Source organism: Frieseomelitta varia, unplaced genomic scaffold, assembly GCF_011392965.1.
Source record: "Frieseomelitta varia isolate USP_RPSP 00005682 unplaced genomic scaffold, Fvar_1.2 scaffold_295, whole genome shotgun sequence".
Classification (NCBI taxonomy): domain Eukaryota; kingdom Metazoa; phylum Arthropoda; class Insecta; order Hymenoptera; family Apidae; genus Frieseomelitta; species Frieseomelitta varia.
The window spans coordinates 206969-232254 of NW_025110029.1; the positions used below are offsets into that span (position 1 = coordinate 206969).

At 37.3% G+C, this 25286-nt stretch overlaps 1 protein-coding gene across 2 annotated transcripts; it reads right to left on the reverse strand.

Moving 5' to 3' along the window:
* Positions 1 to 5590: 5590 nt before the first annotated feature.
* Positions 5591 to 19687, reverse strand: LOC122529577 (fatty acyl-CoA reductase 1-like). 2 transcript variants are annotated; one of them, XM_043655837.1, is made up of 5 exons: positions 19449 to 19687; positions 15254 to 15733; positions 10834 to 11064; positions 8769 to 8792; positions 5591 to 6479 (listed from the first exon to the last, which is right to left on the reverse strand). In XM_043655837.1, the coding sequence occupies exons 1-5, from the start codon at positions 19637 to 19639 to the stop codon at positions 6146 to 6148; spliced, it is 1260 nt and encodes a 419-aa protein (XP_043511772.1). In that variant the 5' UTR covers positions 19640 to 19687; the 3' UTR covers positions 5591 to 6145. The 2 variants fall into 2 exon arrangements, with proteins under 2 accessions (XP_043511772.1, XP_043511773.1); XM_043655838.1 differs by lacking the exon at positions 8769 to 8792 and having other exon boundaries at positions 19449 to 19682.
* Positions 19688 to 25286: the final 5599 nt, after the last annotated feature.

Sequence of the window (25286 nt, forward strand, 5' to 3'; positions counted from 1 at the left end):
TCGAGCGGAACGAGCTTCGTTCCATGAAACAGACGGTTCCTCCAATTATTATTATGAAGGCACAGTTCCAGCCACTACGTCCAATTATATCTCGCGAAACTAATCTGTAAGTTTCTTTGTTAAATTTCGCGCTCGCAACTGGTAACAGGATTTTAAAAGCATAACTCGCCGCGCCTCCTGCTATGCAGTCACGCGAACCAAGTTTCTGATAGGAACGAGGCGGAGAAAGGAAGGGGTGGGGAAGGGGTTGCAAAACCAGGCGGGTTATTGCTCCTTCGTTACGTTGATGGGAATATTAAGGACTGCTATCTTCCTGCGATTAATACGTGTACAGCGGCTCACGGATGTATCCGAACGCTTAAACTATTAACATTTCTGACAAAAGGTTTTCACGAATCAGACGCGAACGTTGGAAAGTGCGTTGAGTCGCGTTCGAGTTTATAGCCATCGAGGCGTGAAACTGTCGTTACGAAATGCACGAGAAGATAAAATCAAACAAAAAAGATTTCATTTTGATTCATATACGTATTCTTCGAAATACCGTGTTCGATTGTTGAAAAATAAAAGAATGAAATTAATGATTTCAATTTAATTCACGAGAAATTCCATTGTTTTTAAATAATACGTAAAACTGGAATACCTTGGAATACATTCAAATACATGAACTTTGGAGGCGTGAGATTCTCTTGTATTATTGTTGAAAACTCGCGAGAAAGTAAAATTAGCGATCCCGATTTAATTCTCGATCTTGCGAAAGATTTTCATTGGTTTCAAATACATTGGTTTGAATACATTCGCACGCACAATCATTACAATGTTCATAATGAAATTCACGGACACGAAAGATTTCATTGTTTCTAAAATACTTTGGAATATTTGCATCACGCTGAAAATAATTCCCCTTTTTATCGGGGGAACAATGGAAAAACATTTACGTACATTTATCAATTGAAATATCATCTCGTATGTAAAAATTCTTTGCTGTTGTACGTGCGAATTTTCACACGTGTCACGTGATTCTTATAACATATTTTTTCAAACAGAGCCAACGCAATTACTCTGATCTCGTTGCAATGTTAATGAAATTTTGAAACTCTTTTTATATCTCCAAAAAGAAAAGTGATCGAATACTTTTGCAAACAGTTATGTACCTATCGTGCGCGATTGTAATCAACGAAATTTAGAAAAATACATTTTAACCCGTTCGTACGAGGGTTCGTTATATTAGAAGGGGGAAAAAAAAAAAAAAACACAGAGAAACGACATCCAATTCATAGTTTCTTGTTACCCTTACATAATCACGTCATTCTACGTACGTTACGTAGCGGCACGTAGCGTTTTTATCTTGATAATTCCCAGCCATATTATTTTATCCCCCCGCGGGAATTTCGTCCGCGTTTGTTTTTAATCTTTTCCATCCGGAGTTTTTCCCGATAACGGTCGTCTGGGAGTTGAAACTTTTCCCTACCCTCCCTCCCCCTCAACTTTCGCGCACAATTCGCTCACGAAACGTCGCGATTTTATCGCGTTAAAAGCGCCCCGCTAATCCTAATGTTTAATGTACAATTTCCAAACTGTTTTTCCACCGATCTTAACGGTGGCTCACGTTGCTCGCGATCGTTATAACGCCCATTGAAGATTAACTGATTTGTAACTGGACCTCGTTGAGCCTCGTTTGATCATGAAACAATTGAAGATTAAATCGCTCGATTGGTTGGGACTTTCAGTTTTTGTTTAATTTTATTCTTGACTGAAACTTCTCGATGAAAAGAAATTACGAGAAACGTTCGAAAAAATGAACTATTTGTCGATATGAAGCAAATATAAAGCGAAAGGATTATAGAAAATTCTGCATTTCCCCTTTTCTTCGAAATAATGTGCGTTATTTACGGAAATTTTTCATTTCTAAGAGTCTATGCGGGCCAGGAATTTAATGAAAAATTGTTTGTACACTGTATTCTTACAAGTGCTATTATATTCTTTACATTTATATTCTGATAATATTATTATAAGTATAAATATTATTATATTCAATAAATATTATAAATATTATTATATATTATAATACAAATATTATTATTATTATATTATTATAAATGTTATTATATTCTGATAATATTATTATAAAAAGTCGCCCGTGACAGTCTGTGCGTTAACTCAGTATCGCAAGGAATGTTAAAAATGAAGCACGAAATAGTCTAAACTTTGGAAATCTAACGTAGCGTAATCATATAATTCGCGAATATTTTTGTAGACAATTTTTTACCACAATCATATACCTCGTGAATATTTTACAAACGATCGAACCTCGAACGAAAGGTTAAGGTTCTTTCTTTCTCTCTCTCTCTTTTTCTCGATGGGGATGTCTTCGGTAGTCTCAGAAAATCCTGAGAGAAGGTATCGCTTTCATCGAAAAGATCGAAGCTCGTTATCAAGCCAGGTCGACTTCGCATTTTTGCAGGCTGCGGAGCTTGATAAGCCGGGCTCGATATAACGCGTTACATAAGAAGAAACGCGCACGCGAGAGAGACATGCATCCTTTCGCCGAGAGACTCTGTGCAAAGGTAAGTAGCGGATGTTCTCCGGCGAACTTTCACCGGGATAGCATTCTCTCTTGTACAGGCGTATTGCATGATTCTCACGAATATTTGCCATAAACTCGGCTCCGCTGCAACCACATTTATACATATATTCGATACTTTGAATGCCGATGTATTCCCGAAATGTGTACACGTTTTCCATATATGACCATGCGTTGCATAAATTGTGGAACCAGTTGCTCCGTGTTTCCGGATTTACTTTAATTTTACTTTTCCCTTTCTCTTTCGTCCCCTCGTTTCACGATTTCAGTTTCGAACGTTCCCTGGATAAAATGGAAATCATCTGTCTGTCACCGAGCGAGAAATCATTTTCATTCTCCGCGGAAATAATGAACTTGGAAAAGCCTATTTTTAAACATTTAATTGAACATACTGATCTTTTTGGTTCGTTCAATTTTATTTTATTGTAATTCTTCAAATATTTCCAAGCAGAGATTTGTCCCTTTGAGATTGAAATTAGTCGAGAAAAGTCTAAAAGTTTAATACTGAATGCCGGGGATATGACAAATGAAGAATGCGTTCATCTTTTTGATATTATTCTATATATTGCGATATAGTTATCCTCTTTGAATTTCCAATCAAAGGATTAAAAAAGAAATTGATATTATTTTGTTATTGGTGCAATGTTGCCAAAATTATATTGAAATCGATATGTACGTAATATCAAAATTGTAATATCAAGACCAAATTATTTATCAGCATTTCTTGGTACATGTAAAATATTAAATACGATATGTATATATGGATTATTTATTTTGTAAGTTAATTTTTGTTTTATTTTGAGATATCGAAGTGCCATTCAGCAATGAAACTTCAATTAATTGAAACAAATAAATATTTTAAAACTCGAATCATAAATTGTTTATAAATAAAAAGTTCACATTAAAGTGTATGTAAATTTTTTCGTTTCCTCAAAAAAGTAGACTTAGACTACTTTTAAACTAAGCAATCCAATGTAATACTTTATCACCATCATTTCAACTATCGAAACATATTCTTTGCTGCACCTATAATTTAGTGATAAGAATATTAATAAATGAAGATTTCTTCATCAATCTGATGACCAGAGAATTGAATTTGAACAGCAGGGAAGATTCTTGAATTTAATAATTTAATCTATTAATACGTTAGTTCATTAACATCAGTGATAAAGGGAAAACGATTCGAAACAGAGCAAATGTTTATGAACGCCGTCGGTACCTATAATTTATCGCGTTCAATTAAATCGATGCGTTTAATTTATGAGTGAATGCGTTTATCGATAATATTAACATGTTAATAGGTCGATATGATTTAATTAATGAGTTAATAATGGATATGATCATGATTTTGATCACTGAGAAAGAAAAAAACATCGTGTCCCATGATCAGTCTTGATCTATCATATTTATAATAATAATAGAAAAAAAAGAAGAAAAATACCAAGAAAATATCGACACTGTATTTTTCCAAGTGGGATTAAGTTTACTGGATTGAAAAAGGAAAGACGAAGGTCAGAAACAGAGCAGAGAAATGCAATATCAGATGTTTCACGTCACGAGTAGAGATCAAACTAACCCAACACTGATAACAGCGACACTGACGAACTTGGAATTAAAATCCATGGCGATGTCCATCCATCCGAGTAGCAACGGAAAGAGCGTTATCCTGGTATCTCCAAATGCTCTTTAATTTTACAATTTCACCCACACTAGAGTCTACTTGCACCTCGCCTCGCGGAAACACGGGAACGTTTCACGCCTGTCACCCGTTGCGAACGCTCGGCTATTCCCAAGCTTGATAAAAATTAGACAAAGGAATCCCGAAATTAGGAGGGAAACGAATTCCGCTGCAAATTTCTTTGAAAAATCACGCGACATTCGCTTTGGAATATACCAGCGAAATGTCACGAGGCGACACGACCGACTGGATATAAGGTATAATTGATAAGAGAGGGAAAAGAGAAAGGAAACAGAGGAGAGAGAAAAAAAAAGAAAGGCTGATAGAAGGGCGAGCCTGGCTTCTGCAAACTTTTCCTCCAACTGTTCGACTGCCAGTTTGAGCAATAGCGTTGATCGTCCACGGCATTCAAATTAACCTCTTGCGCTGGAATGACTTGTCAAGCACATCGAGAATTTTTCGTTACAAAATTGTAATATTTTCACAGTTTTAAGTATGTTTAAGTAAAACAAATAGTAAATTTGTTACTTGTCGATAATTTCTACCCGGTGATGCCATACCGACGAGTTCAAAAGGAAAACAAAGCGACGGATTATTGTATACGGTTCGGTCACTCGTTATGGTCCGCGAATCAGTTGCCAGCGCAAGGGGTTAACTCGTTAGATTTATAACTAGCTAGATTTGTCACACAGTTACATTCGCAATAAGGTAACGAGGGGAAAAAGAAGAGAGGACGAACGGACTTCCGTTTGTAAATGATGTCCTCTTTTCGCCAGAGTGGAACCTTCTCGGAAGGGAGAAATTACCCCGTCTTCTAGCAACTCGCGGTAGGAAAATTCTTTTTCAATTCAATTATGCAGACACGTGGAAACAAAGACGTCAGGGAAATTAGTTTCGAATTTTAAATTCGCACTATATTGTAGTTTTATCAATTCATATTATATTCATACTGTATTTTTATGTTAATAACAATCATTCGTTTATATTCATTACGTCGTATTGCACTTGTTTCTGTTGTGTAAATTATATTAATTCAGAGGACGTACGTATATCTTCTTCGACAAAGTTATAAATGCGAATTCATAATGCACTCTTAATTCTTAACGTCGCTGTTTGTATTTTGTTTCTTCTTTTTTTTTTAATAAAAATTTGTAGATTTACAACGGTGCACAATTTGCCATCATGTTATTTATTACATTAAAATTTTTCTCTTATTCTGTTCTATTAATTCTCCAGATGAATCAAAATAGTACAAATTTCGATTAAAGTAACGTGATTAAAAAAAATTACATATGTCTTGCAAGTAGAATGAAACGAGACATACAGACATACACGTCTAAAATCCAACAACTTCTGACTTGTACTCTTTTGCTCGCCAACCAGAAAATTATACTCTCCTAGTATTTTGCAGATTTTACCTTTCACGTATTATCTGGAATTATAAAGCATTCGTCGCAAGAATATAACACAAAATATACGCTATTGTTACCATACCAAAGAAACATTTTCTGCTATAAAGACTCAGTTTGTAAAAGTAGGACGCCGTTATGGGAAAAAGACGTGAAGTGTCGGATCAAGGTATTTATGCAAGAATTCCGTATCGATTTCTGGGCTAGTAAGAAAGTTAAATATATTTCAAGCCTCATTTTTATCGCAAGATGTTTTAAATGCCTTGCACCGGTCGCCGTAAAGTTAAAATTTAAAATTAGTAGTCCCCAATTTCTGATAACTAATTCCGATTAATTTGAAATGACGAGCTGAGAATGAGTATAAAAAAACTGATTACGGATATGTTCTCGTAACCGAACGGGTGAACCAACCTATCTACATCTCGGTTCTATGCAAATTAGGTGTTCTGTCACGAGTAAAGTCCGGGCCTGTGCTGTTCAAACTTCAGCGTGTTTCGTGAGCGCGTGATATCTGTTGAAGAAGAACGTGCAGAGGAGGGCCGCCGCGATAAGAAAGAAGAAAAGCAGCCGGAAGATTTTTACCAGCCTGATATTGCCCTCGTCCACGCAATACTTCTTGGCGGCGGCGGCCGCGCACAAAACGTAGCTCTCGACGTCGATTTCCGTGGAAACCGGGAATGTATCTTGGTCTTCCGCGGTGAGACGTTGCTGAAGCTGGTACACGCGATTCCTCTCCACTGACCACCGCCTCGATGAAATTGACTCAACGGATCGAAGTGCATTACGAACTCTCCGATGTTCCTCGAGAAACCTACGGAGAAGCGAAGGTTTTACCTCTCGGCGACTGATCTCCTTCGTCCGCGACTTACTCGACCGCCCCCTTCCCCCCCTACTACAATCCGAATTCCCAATTTGAACGATTTCCATCTGCTTCTCCGAGAGAGCGGATTCTCTTTCTATTTATTTTATTTTCTTTTTTTTTTTTTTTCTTTTCGATATCTCACTCTGCTCTTGTTACAATCGTTTTCTTCACAAATGGACACCACAAGTGACTTATCACAACTCTTCGTCACGGTTAGGCTTGATTCGGGATCTCTAGGTTCTCGCGGAATCTACGTTCGCATTCACAACGAGAAGACGTGTGAATTTTACAAAAAAATGATTATCTTAGCTAACATAAAATGTAATTCTCACTTGTTCCTACAGTTTTAACAAACAATCGAAACACCGCGACGATTTCATCAGCGAATTCACGAATTCCTCCAAACTAATTCTCTCTCTCTCTTTCTCTCGCGCGCGCACTGTTTTCGCACGAGAGGAGATATTCTCTTAGCGAAGACGCCAAGGCGCGGAAATTGACGTCTCGCTAATTTGTCTCCGCTTTCACGCACACGCGCAGGTTATAATTAGTCAAAAGTATTGTTCCGCTGCTTAATCGATTAACGCAATTAGACGCAGCGGCGTGCTGTAATTTCCTCCGACTGATATACGGCTGCAGACGACGTGCGCTCTCGCCGCAACATCGTCTCTAATCGCGCGATCGTACGCAGATCGATAGGATCCACTCGATTCTGCTTTTCCACTGTGTCTGTCCGACACGTAAATTGCGAAAGTTCCTTCGACGATGGTGTTTGACTTCCACCGAGTAATAAAGGCGCGTAGCTCGGGCAACCGGCTCGTAGCCCTCGGAAACATTGATTTCGACGAATTTCTAATTTTTTCGACCGTGAGATTAAGGTTGAAAGCTGAACACATATCGGAGAAACGACTGATTATATCGAAAAATGTTTAACTATCGAGACTTTGTAACTGCCACTATTTTCGTCAAAATTACTATCGATTTCTGTTCAGGCAGAGACGTGACTCTACAGATTCGTTTAATTTATTATTTACTTCGATTTTTTATCCATTTAAATTTCCAATGATTTATTCCGGCACGTGTAAATTATCTTGTTTCTGTAAATGAATGTTTCTTTCATATAGAATTTTAGTAAGTTAAAAGTAAAAGACAGAGGGAATCGTTATTCGTTAAGTGATCAACATTTAGCCATTTGTTCAATCGCGTTCTATGAAACAAGCTTCAAAGAAACGGGATCGTCAATCGGAATTAACAGTTTGACGAACTGTTTCAACAACACGACTGAAGCTAGGATAACTCTGCGTAAATAACAATAGCATTGATGCGGCACGTTGATCCTCGTCCATTACCATCTGCGGTGTACTATGATTTTGCGAACGCGTAACAAAGCTGTTGTTATTGTTACCTAGTAAGAGCGTGCGATTCAATTATTATTATTATTATTATTACTAACGTAATACTGAGTAGGGACCACAGAGTACATTATAATACACGTCTCCCATTTAATTCTATGGTACATGACGTTTATAACGATCGTTGTGGCAATATTCCGCGAAATACAGAGCAGAGTCTAACAGAGATGTAAAAGTGTTCGATTAGTGGAATTTTCGAGCAAAATTTCCAACATTGATCCGTATTTGATACATTTCAAATATTAAATTAGAACGAAGTTTAAGATAATTAAATTTCAATGTTAAAACGCTATATTCTCTTGGTTCATCGTTAAAAGAATTTTTTGTAGTTTCTACACTGTATTATTGTCAATAGCATCTCTGTTTAATTTTAGTAAAGCTCAATAAAAGATAAAAATGTTCGATTATTGGAATTTCTGAGTAACAGAACAAATTTTTCACAACATTTAATTTAATGAAAAGTAAGATCATTTTCAGTTTATTTCGATACTCGGAAAGATTATATTCTGTTTGGATATTGAATTATCTGATCGTTTTAGCACAAGTAACTTTTTTAATTCCATTATGATCTTTACAACAATCATCATAATGAAATTTTCACCCAAATAATGGAACAAATATTTTCGCGAAGTATATTAAATCCGAATGAAAACTAAGACAATTGTCAATTTATTTCGATATATCTAGGAGTTTATATATCTATATTCTTCTCAACTACTGAAATTATCTTGCCTTTTCAATACACGTAATCCAGTAAAACTGTGTTATTCTTGACCTTATCAAGTTATCAAAGTCTTTTTCTAAATGATCTTTCTTCGCTCTCACTCACCTGATTTCTTCTTTTTTTGGTAAACTTCTGTATCCCATGTCTCAGTAAACTGTTGTCGTTCAAATACATTTACTCCGATAATTCCTGACACAAGAGGATCGAGACGTTTCGTCGCGCCTCGAGTCGACGTAGAAAAAGCTGGAATCACGCGAATATCGGCGAAGCAACGCGTGATTCAATGAAAGCTGTCGTTCGCCGAGGCAAACTCGCGATTTTTAAAAGATCAATCGGAGAACGAGTCGGCAAGTTTCCCCTTTTTCGCTCCTCCATCCCTCTCGGTGTCTCGTCGATTCGGATACCGTCGTCGTCGGGGAACCTGTTTATTACTTTTCGGTATTCAACCTAAATCGTAGTTTCGATAACTTTTACTTTTACGATTGCATCGCGTTCGCCAAGTATGCCATCGGCCCTTTTGCAACCCCTCGCTCCCCGAACACTTGCGATCAAACTTTGCCCGAAAAATCGTCCGCGATACTTCTTCCCGGGGAACTTTAACCAGAGATCTCCCCCTTCGCGCCCGATAACTCAACTCGCCGGCTCGACGATTCATTTCTCGGCATCGCTTTCGAACACACAACGTCGACGCGGTGAGAATTTAGGCGAATTCGCGGAATTCCGACTTTGCGATTAGAAATACAGTGACTGGCGAAAGTATTCAAACGTCTAAAATTTATATTGTATTACATTATAATAGGAGTTAAATTTAATAAACATTGCAAACAAATAAACAAATTAAGTTAAATTAAATTAAATTAAATTATGTTATAAGAGGTTAAATTTAATAAATATTGCCTAATAAATTATGTTATAAGAGCAAATTTAATAAATATTGCCATTTAGTGGCAATAATTAAAAAAGAAATAATTTAAATGAAATAAAATTTCGTACAGTAACGAAAAACGACATTACTTATGGGTACACCTAATATTTGCTCGATTATCGCACTAATCTGCCTAACGAAGGAGCATCCCGCTCGTTGTGAGAAATAACTGAGATAAATTTGACCAATTACAGTTGATTTATTTAGTATACTTGAGAAGCTTGATTGCTTTTAGGTTTACAGACGACGGTTGATTCTGTCTGACTGATGTTGAGGTAAGGATTGATTCCACCTGATTCTGATTACTAACTATCTCACAGCGACTAACTGTGAAATTTGATTAATTGTGAGAATTACTGAATTCTGATGGAAGACTGACAACTGTTGTCTCACTGAATGACAGCTGATCATTGATTCTGACTGAAAATTCCTGCCAACTGACTCGGATTGAAAGATCTTGACAACTGGCTTTGATTGAAAGCTTTTGACACCAGAGTCTGATTGAAATCTCTTCGCAACTAATTCTGAAAACTGACAACAACTTCTGACAACTAACCCTGACTGAAAGCTCCTGAAAACTGATTCCGAATGAAAATTCCTGATAACTGACTCCGATTTGGAAGCTCTTGACAATTGACTCCGATTAAAAATACTTGACAATTGATTCTGATCGATGCTACTCCTGACAACTGACTCTGACAGTTTATGCACACGACAACTGACTTGAAAACTCACATGAAACATCACAAGATGTAAATGTGCGCACAATAAAGAAATACAACAGAATATTTTTGATCAACCGTGACTTCGTACATCTGAGGCTCGCCAGAAATTACTCACGACAAATACTGATTGAGCATTAAAAATGAAAGTTCTACGACCAGAAGTGTACTCAGTACTGTACGTTGTTGTCCATGATAAAATCACAGGCAAAAATCAAACATCAAAACGTCTCGTTTGAAACGTACTTATCTAAATTTACGTATCTAAATCTACTCAAACATTTGCAAAAGTTCTTTCGGTGCTGAATGTTCAAATACTTTCGTGACCGGCCGTACGCGAAGAATAAACGTCGAGGTCAGTGAAATCGTAGATTTCCAGCTTATCGTCAGCATTCTATCGTCCCTTCGCGCGCAAACCCGGAGTTCGAAAGCGATAACGAAAGTCTCAAAGTAGTCGCCGGTTCGGCTACGCTGGAATCGGGGATGAAAATCGGGGATATCGTAAATTTCCACCTCGTTATACCTTTTCTTCGCTCCTAGCAGTCCGAGAACCGTGTCGCAGAGTGCGGATGGCAACCATTCAAAAAGCAGCACCAGAGTCCAATACACCGTTACCATAGACGTCATTCCCCGGATGCCGAACGTCGGATATGTAAATTTCCGATTGCCCCGCCGACCTTTTTTAATTAGCTCGCCCCACGTGCAGTTTATCGGGGCCGCGTTGTACACCATTACGCCTTCTTGTGCGTTTTTTCTATAAAAAAATTCAGAGGAAAATTATTAATAAATCGACTAAGGATTTTAGAAAGTTAGTAGAACGTTGAAAAGGCAGAAAGTAGTACAAAAATGCGATCGCGAGTAATAATAATTTTTAATTAAAATGATTCCTATAACAATATCATCCACACGAGTGATATCTAAAACACTATGAAGCTACACAAATAAATCCCTATATATATATATATATATATATATATATATATATATATATAAACATTTTTTTATGGTACGACAGTTGCTAAATCCAAATTTGCTAAATTAAGCTGAACAATAGAGGACACGATCTAAAAATCGCCATAAACTAAGAAATATGATAATAAAGTAAAATAAATAAAGAAACAAAATATGTAAGAGAAAGTTGACACGTCTTTCTCCTCTTAATTTTTGCAATTTTCTGTTGAAATTAATCAATTTAACACGTGATAAAACTAAAATTTATAACGACAACTGCAAAAGCATCTCTCGTATTGTTGACAAATCATTTACGTTGATCTCAGTCGCACAAAATGTGCGTTTGTTAACGTAAACGATAACAAGAAAGAATATATATGCAAATATATGTTGTTGCTGATTCAATTATGCTCTTCGTTATACGTACTGAACGCCTCATCTGAACTCTGTAATCGTCTGACGTCATTCTAACTTACAAAGTTTAAAGCATCTTCCGTGGCGAGATTAAAGGAAATAACTCCGTCTGTACCCTCGTAAATCCACCGTACCGTAGTTTCTAGTATGTAAGTAGGTACTCCAGGCTTTACAACCTTGACCGCCAAGCCCTTTTACTTGTATTTTGATAGAAATCCCTCCCTGATCCTGCCATTTTTGCGAACCTCATTTACCTTGTCTCTTGCTATTTGCTCCTTTCCATCTTCCACCCTCTTATCTCGAAACAGCGCCGCAAACCCATCGTATATATTATATTCTCCACTCGTGGCTAAACCTATTTTACATCAACGCGGTTGCTTCACACAGAGCTCTAACCTTTATAACTTTCTTCGGTTTCATTGATTCGACATCGATTTTTAACACTGACACTACTACGCGGGCGTCGGCGTGTCTTTTTCAAGCGCAGACAGTTCCTACGAATTTCGTTTTGCAAAGCTTGGGTATTTCGATTCACGAAGATGGAAACTGTTTATTTTATAACTTTTATAAACTCAATATTCTATTTGTAAAATCTCGGATATTTATATGTCTGTAGATTCGATTATCATGTTGTTCAGAAATTAATAAATATTTTCTTTTTGGCGAATTTCATTTACGTAATAAGCTAATTAAAAGCACCGCATTGAATTACTCAACGATTCCCAAAACAATACGAATCTTTTTTGTGAGAAACATGGACCCAACAATGTTAAAAATATAGATGTACATAAAAATATAATTAAAATATATGGAGAGTTCTTATTAAAAATAACTTGTGTACATTTAGAAACGTCTGGTCGACAGAATGCCCTAGTTATTACATTCTAATAATTATATTACAGTGATCATATAATGACTAAATTCTGTTCTGTTGAAAAAAAAGAATATCTGCGTAGCACAAAACTAATTTACACTGATTACCAACTAGAATAACGTTCACAGAAAAAGATCAATGCGATTGACGATAAATATAAAAAGATAAATAAAGAGAGCTCATTTTCCCAAAATATCATTTGATATTGACTCGTGCTGCCTTGGAATTTGTAGCATCGCAATTTCCACTTCTGTTTTTTCTTTTTTTTTTTTTTTTTTTCTGAAAAATCACGGGGCTGAAACGTTGACTGTCATTTGCAAGTGTTCGAATCTGATCTGCGATTAAAGTCGAAATCGATGACGAGATAATATTTACGTGCAATGAACGCTGTATAATGAGAGGTGCTTTGCGATTATTTGCAAAATTGTGGCAGCTGGGCAATTTGCAATGATCCGATTGATTCGGTGCGTAATCCCTGTCGAAACGATAACCGGAGCAATTTGAACCGGCGAAACTGTCATAATGCGACCCTTTGCTGGCATTTCTCGATGAAACGGACGACGCACGTGTAAACTGTTGCCTTTCCGCTCAAAAGAGACTCGAACGCTCTCGTGGAACGAAATCGCGTTCATTTGGCGTTAATATACGCCAAACATAAACGTTAATCGCTACAGAGCGAAAGGTCTATGAATATGCTTGTACATACGCGTATCTTAAACTGTAGTGAAGAGAGCATTATCGAACCAATAACGACAAAGAATCGTCGATATTTTCAACTGTTGCAACGTCGAAGAAAAATTATTTAACAATTTTCACTTGGTCTCGTTTCAAACAGTAAAGTTTCTCTATTCTGAAAATTCTGGGCTCGTTTCTCTTTTCTCAAATACGTTTTTTGTATCGTGCGAAAGTAAGAATACTTTTATTCTCGAGAAACGTCTGTGAGAACGTTGGAAAAATGTTTTCACGACTGCTGTACTAATCTTGAGGGTGCAACGACCTCTGAGAACTTGCTACACGATTTTGTTCGTCTTTCATTGAACTTTGAACTTTTCGAATTTAAATATTATAACATAATTAACACAATATTAATTTACATATTTGAGTATCATATCTTGAATATAAATGTTAAAGCGTGAATTTAAATATTACGAAGCAATGAATATTATTAATATTCAAATTTCAATAAAATGGCAAAACAAAGAACAGCATGTTTTAAAGAGATGCGGTGTAATTGTAAAGTGGAGATCTTCAATTCAAGTGACACGATTATTAACCATTCATCTGTAAGAGACTATCAAATAAAATACTTATCTTTTTCTAATCAGAACTTCAGTCAACTATAATACAATAGAATATACAAGGTATGTTTAAAGAACTTTAAGAAGACATTTTAAAATGAAAAAATCAATTTCTTGTTTCAAAAGTGAGGGACAACTTTACGCGACAATCCACTCTGTTCGTCATTTTACACTTATCTTATTAGACAATTCACGGGAAAACAAGCGAGCAAGCGTGTAAATACACCACGACAGTTTTTCCACCGCGTCAATGAACTTTCTCTACTTTTCTAACAGGCGGTTACAACGAAGCGAGAAATTGCCTTTTAATCGGCAATTATTGCGTCAAAGTAAATTACGGAAACGGGCAGACTGAAAGGAAGAAACCGAGCAATTAGCGATCCTTATTAGCTCGCGAAGCGCGTCGTCTTCGTCAGCCAATGTCCACTCGCGTGTAATTAACCGCAAGTTTACTGCCCGTAAAGCTTCTTTAACGATCAGTCGATGTTGCGGCCCCTTTTGCTAAATAGAACATCAGAGGTACTTACGTTCTCCAGCGAGTTCAACTTCTGCTAAATATATACGCGATTTTCGAGGTGGAATGATTTCCTGATTGAGCTAACGGAATTTCGTCAATTTCTCCTCTCGATCCCAGTTTTTTTTAGAACGAAATGAAAAACGATACGTTATACACTGTCTCTAAGAATTCTTCTGGCTTTCTGCTCTCTAAACACAATGAGAAGCACGACTGAGCTACCAATCACAAGTTTAAAGGAAATTCTTCTTCATCGTCGTTAATATTAAGATATACGAACAGCGAACATAATGGAAAGATTTTGCGTCAATTAAAATCTAATATATACAGCATAGAATATATAGATATGCATCAGTGCAAGTTTGCAGAACAGTTTTAGCTTCAATATCTCATTAATATTTACTCTAATATTTACGATCCTTTAGTTTCTAGAATAGTTTCACTCACTGAAAAGCTCAAAGAATCATAACTGACTTATTCTGCATCGTTGTTGATTTATTAAAATCGATATGACAACCTTGCTACCGTGTCACACAGTCATTGGAACAAATATTTCTTATTAAAGTAAAAAATACTTTGAACAGCCCTTCAAATCGTGCGAAATATTTCCAGTGCTGTGTATTCTTAATATTAACGAAATTATAATCTAAAAATTAAATTATAATACAAAATTATGATTGTCCCTCGTTGTAAATATTCGGAAACCAAACGAAAATCTAAGTAAGCTAAGTATTTCTACTAAACTAAGTAATTCTTCTTTGTTCGAAAGAAAATCGACTTTGTCCAATTGACCAATCCGTGTCATATCACTTCAACAAAGGTGGTAGAAATCAACGAGAGATGCAGCTCAGACTGAGATGCAAGCACAGGGGAAAAGGGAAGGGACACTCACGCGGTGGCTCGTTCCCAAGCAACGGCGATCAGGGTGTTGACCGTCAGGTCGATCGGAATGATTTCCGCTTGGAGCTCCAAGTTGCCAAGGACGAAACCTGCCCCTGCTAGCAAAGCTGTCGGCCCTTTGAGGACGTCGACAAAGCCAGGCATAGGCTCGCGAAGCGCTGGCCCGACCAGTGGAACCTGTACCAAAGCCACGGGTCCGTTGGCCGGTTGCTCTTTCTCCAACGACTCGCCGATTCCCAGTCCTTCGTGGTTGAAAACGCTGGCGACCGCCACGATCACTTGAAGCCGCGGTAATTGTTGGTATAAACGGAACACTTCGTGGTAGGGGCCGGCCGCGTGTAACACCACGCTCACGTTTTGCAATAGCCCCTTGTCTCCTCTCGTTGTTCCCAGCCCGTTGTATAATAAATTACCTTCCATCGCCCTCACACGAGACAACGCGTTCGGATCTTCTTGCCTGAGCCTCTCGAACCTGTAACAAACGAACGGTACGTTCGATTGGATCGTGGCCAGATTTAATTTCGAGACTGCGAGTGCCGTTGCGAGAGAGAATGTCGGAATTGCAGATTTCATCGTTTGGCGAGTTACGGAGTGTCGAGTGAAAGGTTCACAGTGTCAATCAAAGATTCGACGAATTAAATATGTGATTTTTCCTTATCGTTGACGAAAGCATTTGAAAATTATATTTCATGTAAAACTATGTGTAACGTTTAGTAATATTTAATTATATAAATATAATCTTCGAATACTTTATTAAATATTTCGTCATGTGTGTTATGTAAAATATTTTGAAATTTCAAATTTAAAATTGCAACGAGACAGGATTTATATATTTCACGATTATATTGGAAAAATTTGATGTCGATCTAGAGATATGCGCAGGAATTGCAAGTTTCAATGTTACCATATCAATTTGTGTGTAGCTTTTTTTTTGTAAATTCAATCTTACATTATATCCATTTACATATTCTCAACTTATGTGAATATATCCGTTTATATAAAGTGTTGAATACAATGCTGCTAATGAATACAAGGTTGTCAACTACTTTCGTCCAATCTTTGCAAAATCTACACTTGCAATTTCAACGTACATCTCTTATTTGTTAGATACAACTGTAGCAATTGCGCGCCGCTATATGTCGTTGATGAAATTTCAAAATGATCCATGTGTTCGTGAAAAATTCCTACAAATATGTTTGAATATTTTCGTGAACAATTGTACATATCGTGACCAATAATACGCTGACAGTGTTTGCAACGGCAGTAGTTAAGGGCGTCGCAGACAATCTCTCTCCACGCCCTCAACTGCGAAGACTCCTATTATTGTTCGCCTGTGTACACCGTACACCATAATCGGTCTGCTATTATGTCAGCGGTTTATCGCCGACGTTTCCTTGTAACTAGGAGACAGTTAACCACAAAGCTGATCCTTTCACAGTAAATAGATAGAGCGACCGGATCACGCCGTTTCCAACTTTCGTCCAATTTTTTTTTATCAAGCAACTAGCAATATGATTCATAACGATTCGATAATGACACTCGTGAAAAGAATATCTGTGTCAGCGCGTTCGATAAATTCTCTTTTTAAAACGATTTCGATAAGACGATGATATTCTTTAACAGTCTTCCTCTTTCGATATCGAAATATACAATTCTACGTACTCTTCAATTCAGTTGTGAGAAAAAAACCGAATCAACGAATCAATCTCTTGCTGTAAGCAGCCTGAGGAAAAAAAAATTGACAGCGTTGAACGAAATTGTTTCCAATTAAATTACAGAATATTACACGAAAAGTGTAAAAATTATTTTTTTCAATTACATTCACTTTGTTGATGTTAATGAGAAAGGATTTCTACAGAGCCTGTGGTTCAAATAAACTATGAACTGTAAATATAATATCGCTGCTAAAGTCCCTCTTTCTACAGCTACTTGAAGTAACTGAACAATCAACCACGGTTGTTGCGAGCATGGAGAAAAGCTAATTCACATCCGCGCCTCTGTCTAATGAAGCCTTGATTAGAATGGAAGGCTGCAATATCTAACGAATGCTTCATTAGAGTCAGACGCAAGAGTCTAACGAGTACATGATATAATATGCAACGTGCGAATGATATTCCTCGTAACGAAGAATCAATCGAACGAGAAATTTAGCACCGATGAATTTAGCACGTTTATTTAATTTACGTTCGTTCCTTGTGTGTCAATTTGGCAAATTTTTTCTTTAAAAAGTTAGCAGAAAAAGCGTTTAATAATACATAATATTAAATATAATATTTATTAGACTTTAATTTAAAGCTCGAAATTGATATGATTAAACGATCAAAACTGTCTAGAGTATATCGAATCGAAGGAGTGGAAGATTGATTAATATTGCTTTTGAAAGATTATATTACGAATTTCGCCATTTCACCCGCAGCGAATTAAAATTGAAATCTGCCAATTAATAATTATTACAAACACGTTATTTAATATTTTTGTGGCAATGTATAAGTATGGTGAATAAAATTTTCATACGTTTCTACGTATCGGTCTCCTTATTTATCTTGTTATTTACCTTTCATACTAATTTCTCGCTTTCAATCTTGATATCGATGAATATCAATTCTTTCATATTAATTTGATACCGATGGACACGTTTAATCGAAGAAATAAGAGACGAGCGGAAATTAACTGACCGACCGAGAAAACCAAAACGACTTCATCGTGAACGGTCGCCAAAGGCAAGTTAATCAACTACCGTAAATCGTAAAACTAAATAATTCGAGATCTCATTACGTCCCGAGTTCCATTGCGTTCGCGTCGCGTACATTGTTGTTAACTCTCAATTATGAATTAGGCGAGCTTAATTCGCATTAACGCCCATTTCTCTTTATAAACGCGCCGCGTCGACCTTTATATTATTTACGACTTTATTAACGGAATAACGATCTTGTTAGTATCCGTTTTCCAAACGAACGTTCGAACCATTGTTCTTCGAGAGAGAAATAATGAGAAAATCTGAACAGCGAAAGCATCCCGGCGAGGTACTTCTGCTTTGACCAATGACGAGCACAAGCCGATCGTTCGCCTGAATTAACTAAATACGCGAGTTTTCGTTCTCTGTAATTGTTTATACCGGGAAATGTCAACGCCATCGATATTACGTAATATAATACAGAGCCGTTTCGCGGAATATGTACACAGAAATCCGTAATTTCAGCCACGTTATTAACTCGAGTAAATTTTCGACCGAACGAAGGAGCATTTCTCGTTTAATGTCAAACAAAGGTTCACTCGGCTCCTCTTGTACAGCCAATGTGCTCAATTAATTAATGGGAGAAATAAAATCAAGAGAGACAATGGAATTTGTTGTTCGTTTTCCTATGAAAATATTGTACCACGTTAATGTTCCACGTTTGGGCGCCGATTTTATTTATAAATAAACCAACACATGCTCCGCGCGTTACTAAAATCGTCTCTCGCCCGAAGATTTAAGCACTTTTGACCTTTTACCAATTGAAAAAGTTATAAAAAAATGTGTGTAATTGCTTCGTACACATTTATAACTTTTACGGTAAATTTTGAAATGTGCAATTTAACGTTGCAATCCGGACAGTAGTATTCAAGAAACGCTATTATTTTGAGTTCAATAAAATGACGAAAAGAATCGTTTTGGAGGAGAGGCTTTCAAAATCATGGCAGATTCAGTCGTTGAACAATTTTTCAGCGACGTTTAGAGATTTTTGAATTTTTCCAATTAATTGTCCCACCTGTTGCGCGATGTGAAAATATCTCCGAAAAAAGAAAAGAAACGTAACTCAGAGATGTCAAAATGCAAGCTTCACGTTTTAAAATGAAACCAACTCAACTGTTGTACAATTTTCTTGTTTAAAGTATCAACAATTTTTGATCGAGTGTATTTTCTCTCTTTCCAATTCGTACTGAACGACATTCGTCTGGTTGAAGTTCCTTTGCTGTTCATGCTCATCAAGCAATGATTTTGTATTCAATCGGAATAAAACTGTCAAGGGAATAAACCAATGATAACAATAATAATATATCACGTCAATCGCGAATTATTTTCAGCGCACCATTTATTTTCACCATTTCCTCTTCCATTCGAATATTAAAATCGTCGCACTTCGAAACACCACAATTTCATCTCGATAGAGAGAGAGAGAGAGAAAGCAAAAACCAGGCATTCGTACCGCGATGATAGAAAGATGTTTTTAATTCTGTCATCCTTGCTGAATCCGTGCCTGGATCGGAGGACCACGTACACCTTCACGTCGGGGAACGAACGAAGGATCTTCTCGAGCAACGCTCGTCCTACGTCACTGGTCACTCCCGTTAGGAGCAGCTCGCGGTTCGCGTACCAGTCGCGTAGAGCCATACTCATTGACTGACTGGTAGGAAAAGAAAGTACCACTTAACCGGTGCTTGTTGTCCCACCGGCAGCCACCGGCAGACTTCCTTTTGCCTTTGTCGTTTCACCGGCGCATTCGAGCCACTGCGATCAACATTACACTTGATTGCATAATATTATAAATATCCAGACACTCTGGCTGAGATTTGAATATATGCTGTACTATTTATAATAATCAGCGTGCAATATTTATTAAGAATAGATACGCACGTCCGTTCTCGCCAAACTCGCGGGCATTCATCTCGATCCGATCGAAATCACCGATCCGGCGAGAAAACCGGTTCACCTGCTTGCGAATTCACCGGGATCTCTCGCTCGCTCAAACGCCGTTTTCGAAAGTTCGGCAACGAGGCAACGAGAGAGGTGAAAGTAGTGGTGAAATTCGCGAGCAACGGGGAACAATAAATTTTGCGCGGTGGTTTTCGCCGGGAACGGAACTGGAGGAACCAGCCACGCCGGAGAACACGCGGCGGCGAGTAAAATTCCATCTCCGACCAATTTGCCCGTCCAACTGCCGCCTTAACGAGTATTTACGAGCCATTGACGAGAGAACGCGGCGAATTTATTTATCGGCGAAATTAATCGAGTACGACGCCGAGCCGTCCCCAACGGCGGAACTTCGTCGACGCTGGGAAATTTGTTTCCCGATAATTTCGAGTATCTTTCATATTTAATCTGCCACGATATCGACGATATCGCCCGGTCGGTTCGCGACGAAACGCAGACTCGTTTTCATCGGGCGTCCGTTGCCGTCTCTTGCCGCCTCCTTTTAACGAAACGATACGATCAAGTCGTTCCAAAGGTTTGTATTAAATACAAAAATAAATTAATATGAAATTCTATAGGACCTTATCGTTCCATAAGAGAACATTTTAACATATTTATTAAAAATTTTAAATTTTCATTATATATACGTATGAGACAGTATATATTTCATTAATTCCATCATTCCAGCTTTCATTTAAAAGTCAATTGATTATGCTACCTTTGTACAGTCAGTTATACTGCGGCCATTAAATTATTCATTGGGCAGATTGACCGAAAATTATTCTCAATGAGACATGTTTTTGATAAATATTTATTTTGCCTAATTCCTTATATATTTAATTATTTATATATTATACATATTTATTTCGAATTTAATCGTTATATTTTATTTTTTAAATGAAAGGTTTTGTTCGAGAATAATTTATGCGCGATACGTCAATTACGTATCACGTATCCTCCATCTCTCCGGAAGTCTCGTAATGCCATTTTTCCAACAATTTCGGGATTTGCTAATAAACGAGATTTTTTTCTCCTTTCTTATTTCGTTGACGAGATAAACTCTTTTTGATACATAATACTTATACACGATACGTCAAAAGTGAGACAGAGAATTAATAACAAAAGAGACAATAGAAAGTTAATAACACTCGTAATGAGCAATAATACGTTAACTCTGTGTCAATAATAAGTAGACACGCTTTTAATTATTTTTCACGGCCTAAAAATCAACATCGAAGCTATTGTTCGTAACTAGCATTGTTAGGTGCATTTTTATACCATCTACCGCGGGATATATAACGATTAGAGTGGACAATATCCGGAGACAATATGGAGGATAAGCCGGAGCATTCAAATTGCATGTCTGTTAAAATTAATATTTACCAGTTGTTATTCAATCCCCTGAATACTATTCTAGCCTGGAACATAATTCTACCAACGGTTCGATAGTCATCACTTTAATTCAATGTCTAATACAGAATTAAGTGTAAAATGGTCCGAGCAAACAAACGAATGAACGCGACAGTACTTTTGAAGTAGATGAACGTGGGTTTCAATTATTAACTTTTTACTATTTGAATCAACCTTCGTCCCCTGTGTGTCATTTTTCTCATGAAAGCGTGCAAAAGAGACGCAATATCTATCTCTTAGAGAGTAACTCATACGCGATTGAGCAGAAATTCAGTCCATTTACTGTTAACAAAAGAATTTGCAACATCTTCCCGTCGTTAAAAACGTAACTTTTTCTTTGTCGTTCCTCCAATTTGAAAGCAGTAGACCGAGTCGAAAGATGAGGGACGGATGAGGGTTGATTCAATCTCGAGCTTAAGATGTTTACGTTTAAGGGGCTTCCCTTTAACAGGCGTGTCCCCTGCCGTTATTGCAGTCGGACGAGCAACAAGGAACGGACTGGCTCCTTGATCGTGCACAGACGCTTCGCAAACGTTCGTTACATCTACATGTAAATGAGACTACTGTCGTACATCCGCCAAGATTGCCAACAACGTCGCTGCTAGTCTGGCGCCAAGTGATCACCCTCCCCATCGAAGGTAAAGTTCCCTATGAATGCAACGTGTTCATTCGCTGATGGACACGGTTAGCGTTAGTGCACGAAATAATGTGTATGCGAGGACGACAGTATCCTTTTGACCTCTTTGACACCAGGTTGTAACGTAACGTAACTTTGCAGCCATGCAAATGAAACACGAAATATCAACGTAAATAAATATATCGTCAAGTTGCAAACGACTTGAAAAATCGGGTACTCTGCGGTGTTTTGATGTTGCTGCAAAAGATCGTGAATCGAATTGAAATTGTTAATTAGATACGAATGAATACATGAAGAATCACAATTTATTAACATTAGAAATGAACACTGTGCAACTTGGACGTTACGATATATCTAACGAGAGTTAAGGTATTATATAGCTGAGGATTGCACCTGTATCGATGAAGTGAAAATTAAGTAATTTTCGTTTTACAGAGGCGACAATTTCGACGAAAAGTACGATGGACCTTCGTTTATCGGAACACAGATGAAAAATGGAATAATTTGGGTAACTAGCTTTGTGGAAGATTTGACAAACTCTTCTCTGTACGAGCGATCTTTGGCTCAAACTGGGTGCAGTTTGACAGGAGGAAATCGGTGTCCGTATTTGCTTGTTCCGTTTAAATAAGCAGCGAGTCCTTCCATGTAAATAAAACGGGGAGAAAAAGAGAAAGAAGAAGACGGAGTTTGATGGAATTTTGTGTAAGCCATAGTGTCGACGTCCACGATAAACAGAGCCTAAACTTGACATCACCAATGACTTTTCCAATGAATACTAAACGACACGCCCTAGAAATTGTTCGACAAGATCCGTAAAACAATCTCGCGTAAATGAAACAATCGTTAATTTACATTTAAACGACAACATAACAGGGGCGAACGAAATACACGTCCGCTCCACAATCTTCGGGCTAATATCGTTACAGACATTTGTTTCAAAAATTGAACAATACTATGCTTGCCAACGCCAATTTGATCTCTCACGATATGCTCTTCACGAACAACGTTCCGTTGATAAAAATTTAAACTAGCATCTGCAATTTTTTTCCTGATTTAAATGAAATATTAAAACTAGAAAAGATAGAAATAAATTTGAATGAACCAAGAAAACAATCACAGTATAAAAAGTTAATTTCTTTAAATGACATTGTGGGAGCACCGATGATTATAATAATTTGTAATTGTACGCATCAATAATTACAGAAATTTCATACTGTCTCTCCGACAGAAGATTAGCAAATCGAATTAAAAGTTCCAAAATTGAATAACGCAAGAGCTCAAATGGCTCTCAATGTTCAATAGCATCACTGATGGGTTAAACATAAAAATTGAATATTAAATCAAATTAAACATTCCAGAATTGGGCGACGTAAGATCTTTAGAAATTTATGTGGCTGTCAATGTTCAGTTAATTAATTAAGGAAATGACACCAGCTAAGGTTTCTTAAAAATAAGAAACAGTGCCCTAAGGCTTTTAAACAGGAGTGTAAGTATCCACTCTCGCGATGCTGAATAATTACCAACAGACCGGATTATAATCGCGACCGGAAACAGCGATAGGTAGTATGATTTTTTTCACCTTTCCGGCCAGACGGTGCCACCGAGCGCACTACAACCGGCCCATTCACTTTTTCTCCTCTCTCGCTCTCTTCCCATCCATGAATATGTACAGGCACTTTCCCTGGACATCAGTCCAGTACGTTTCATCATGCGGTGCACCCTCCTATCCGCCTTCGGACGTGCCAGTTACGCTGTTTGCGAATATAAATTCCCAGCCAATTCAAAAGAAACCACCGGCCACGCGTATCTGCAACGCCGCGGAAGCTGCGCCGCCGTTTTGACGGACACGTTCGTTATCAAGGAACGTCGATATCCACGTACCTATCGACGACAATGTTTACACGCGTCAGAAACGCGTTTCGCCCTGTCACTCATCTTCCTGACACGCTGCCATATTTTCGTCCAAATGTCGTCTTTTCCTTCTTTCTACTTTCGTGTCACTATTATTATTTTTTGCGTCATCGTTTTTTTCTCCCTCAGAGGTCACTTTATCTTCTGCGACCTTTCAGGGACGATGTCTGCATATAACCTCTGCTGAAATTTCGAGTTTTTTTAAATACGACAGTCATAAATTTTGTCATTTTATAGAGTGTCCATTTTAATGATCGGCCGTGGCCACTGTATAGATGAAAATAAGACTAAAATTTCAAGTAGAAAGTTTATAATATTTAATTTTAACACTAGAACTACCGACGATTGAAATGTAAAATTTTCATTTTAGAGATGTTAAAGTAAAAAAAAAAAAAAAATAATAAATTTATATTACAATAGAATACACAAACTTTTATACATTGTAAAGAAAAACTCCAGAAATATATGTTTCACGTCTATAAAATATCTAACGAAAACTGTCTCTTAAATTGGTCTCTTTAATTATTTGGGTAGTTCCAGCGTTGAACAATAATAATCCAATAATCCAAATAATCCAAATTCGACTGTAATTATGACTTCTATTACTCTAGTTCAACGTTAAAAATTTCACGTGTTTCCCGAAACAAGTTCTCAAAAATTTATTTACGCGGCAATTCGATCGACAACGATGAAACTTTCGACATTCGGCGCATAAAGTATCGAAACTAGGGGATCCCATTACACGCAAGTACGTACATGGCATGGTTCACGAACGTGCACAACGAATGCACAATGTTGAATCGCCCGGGAATTATAAATAGAGCGATATACGTTATGCGCGTATATCGAAACCGGTGTCTGGCTCTAGGATCGCTATCGTAATTACCGTAAGCGCTTTCACAATTTGCAATTCCGATGGCGGAAGCCGAATCGATATCGATTGCTACTTAATAGAACGTCGCTGTTCGAGTTTAAACCGGACGAGATTAGAAAATCTTCGTCCAGCTGAACGACAGAGATCGACGGCTCCAGTTATGCGAGTGAAAGCTTCGAATTTTAACATTATCGGCAGGAAACCTATTTAAGATAATACGTTGTTCAATAACCGTTCAACCTATTTAAAAACACATTCACCAGGATTCGTTACGAGAATACTAACTGAATACTAACAATTGTCAATTGCCATTGTTGGAACAAATAATTATAATTAACTGACAATCTTTTCCTGTTCCAAGATGAAATTATCAACAACTAATCGCTCTATTATAAAATAATATTAGAAGGATTTTCGTTGCAAGCAATTTATTATATTATATTTGTGGCAGTCGTTAATTCCCGGATTTGAAATTCTGACCACAAAAGAATAATATAATTATTGATTCTTTTATAAATACT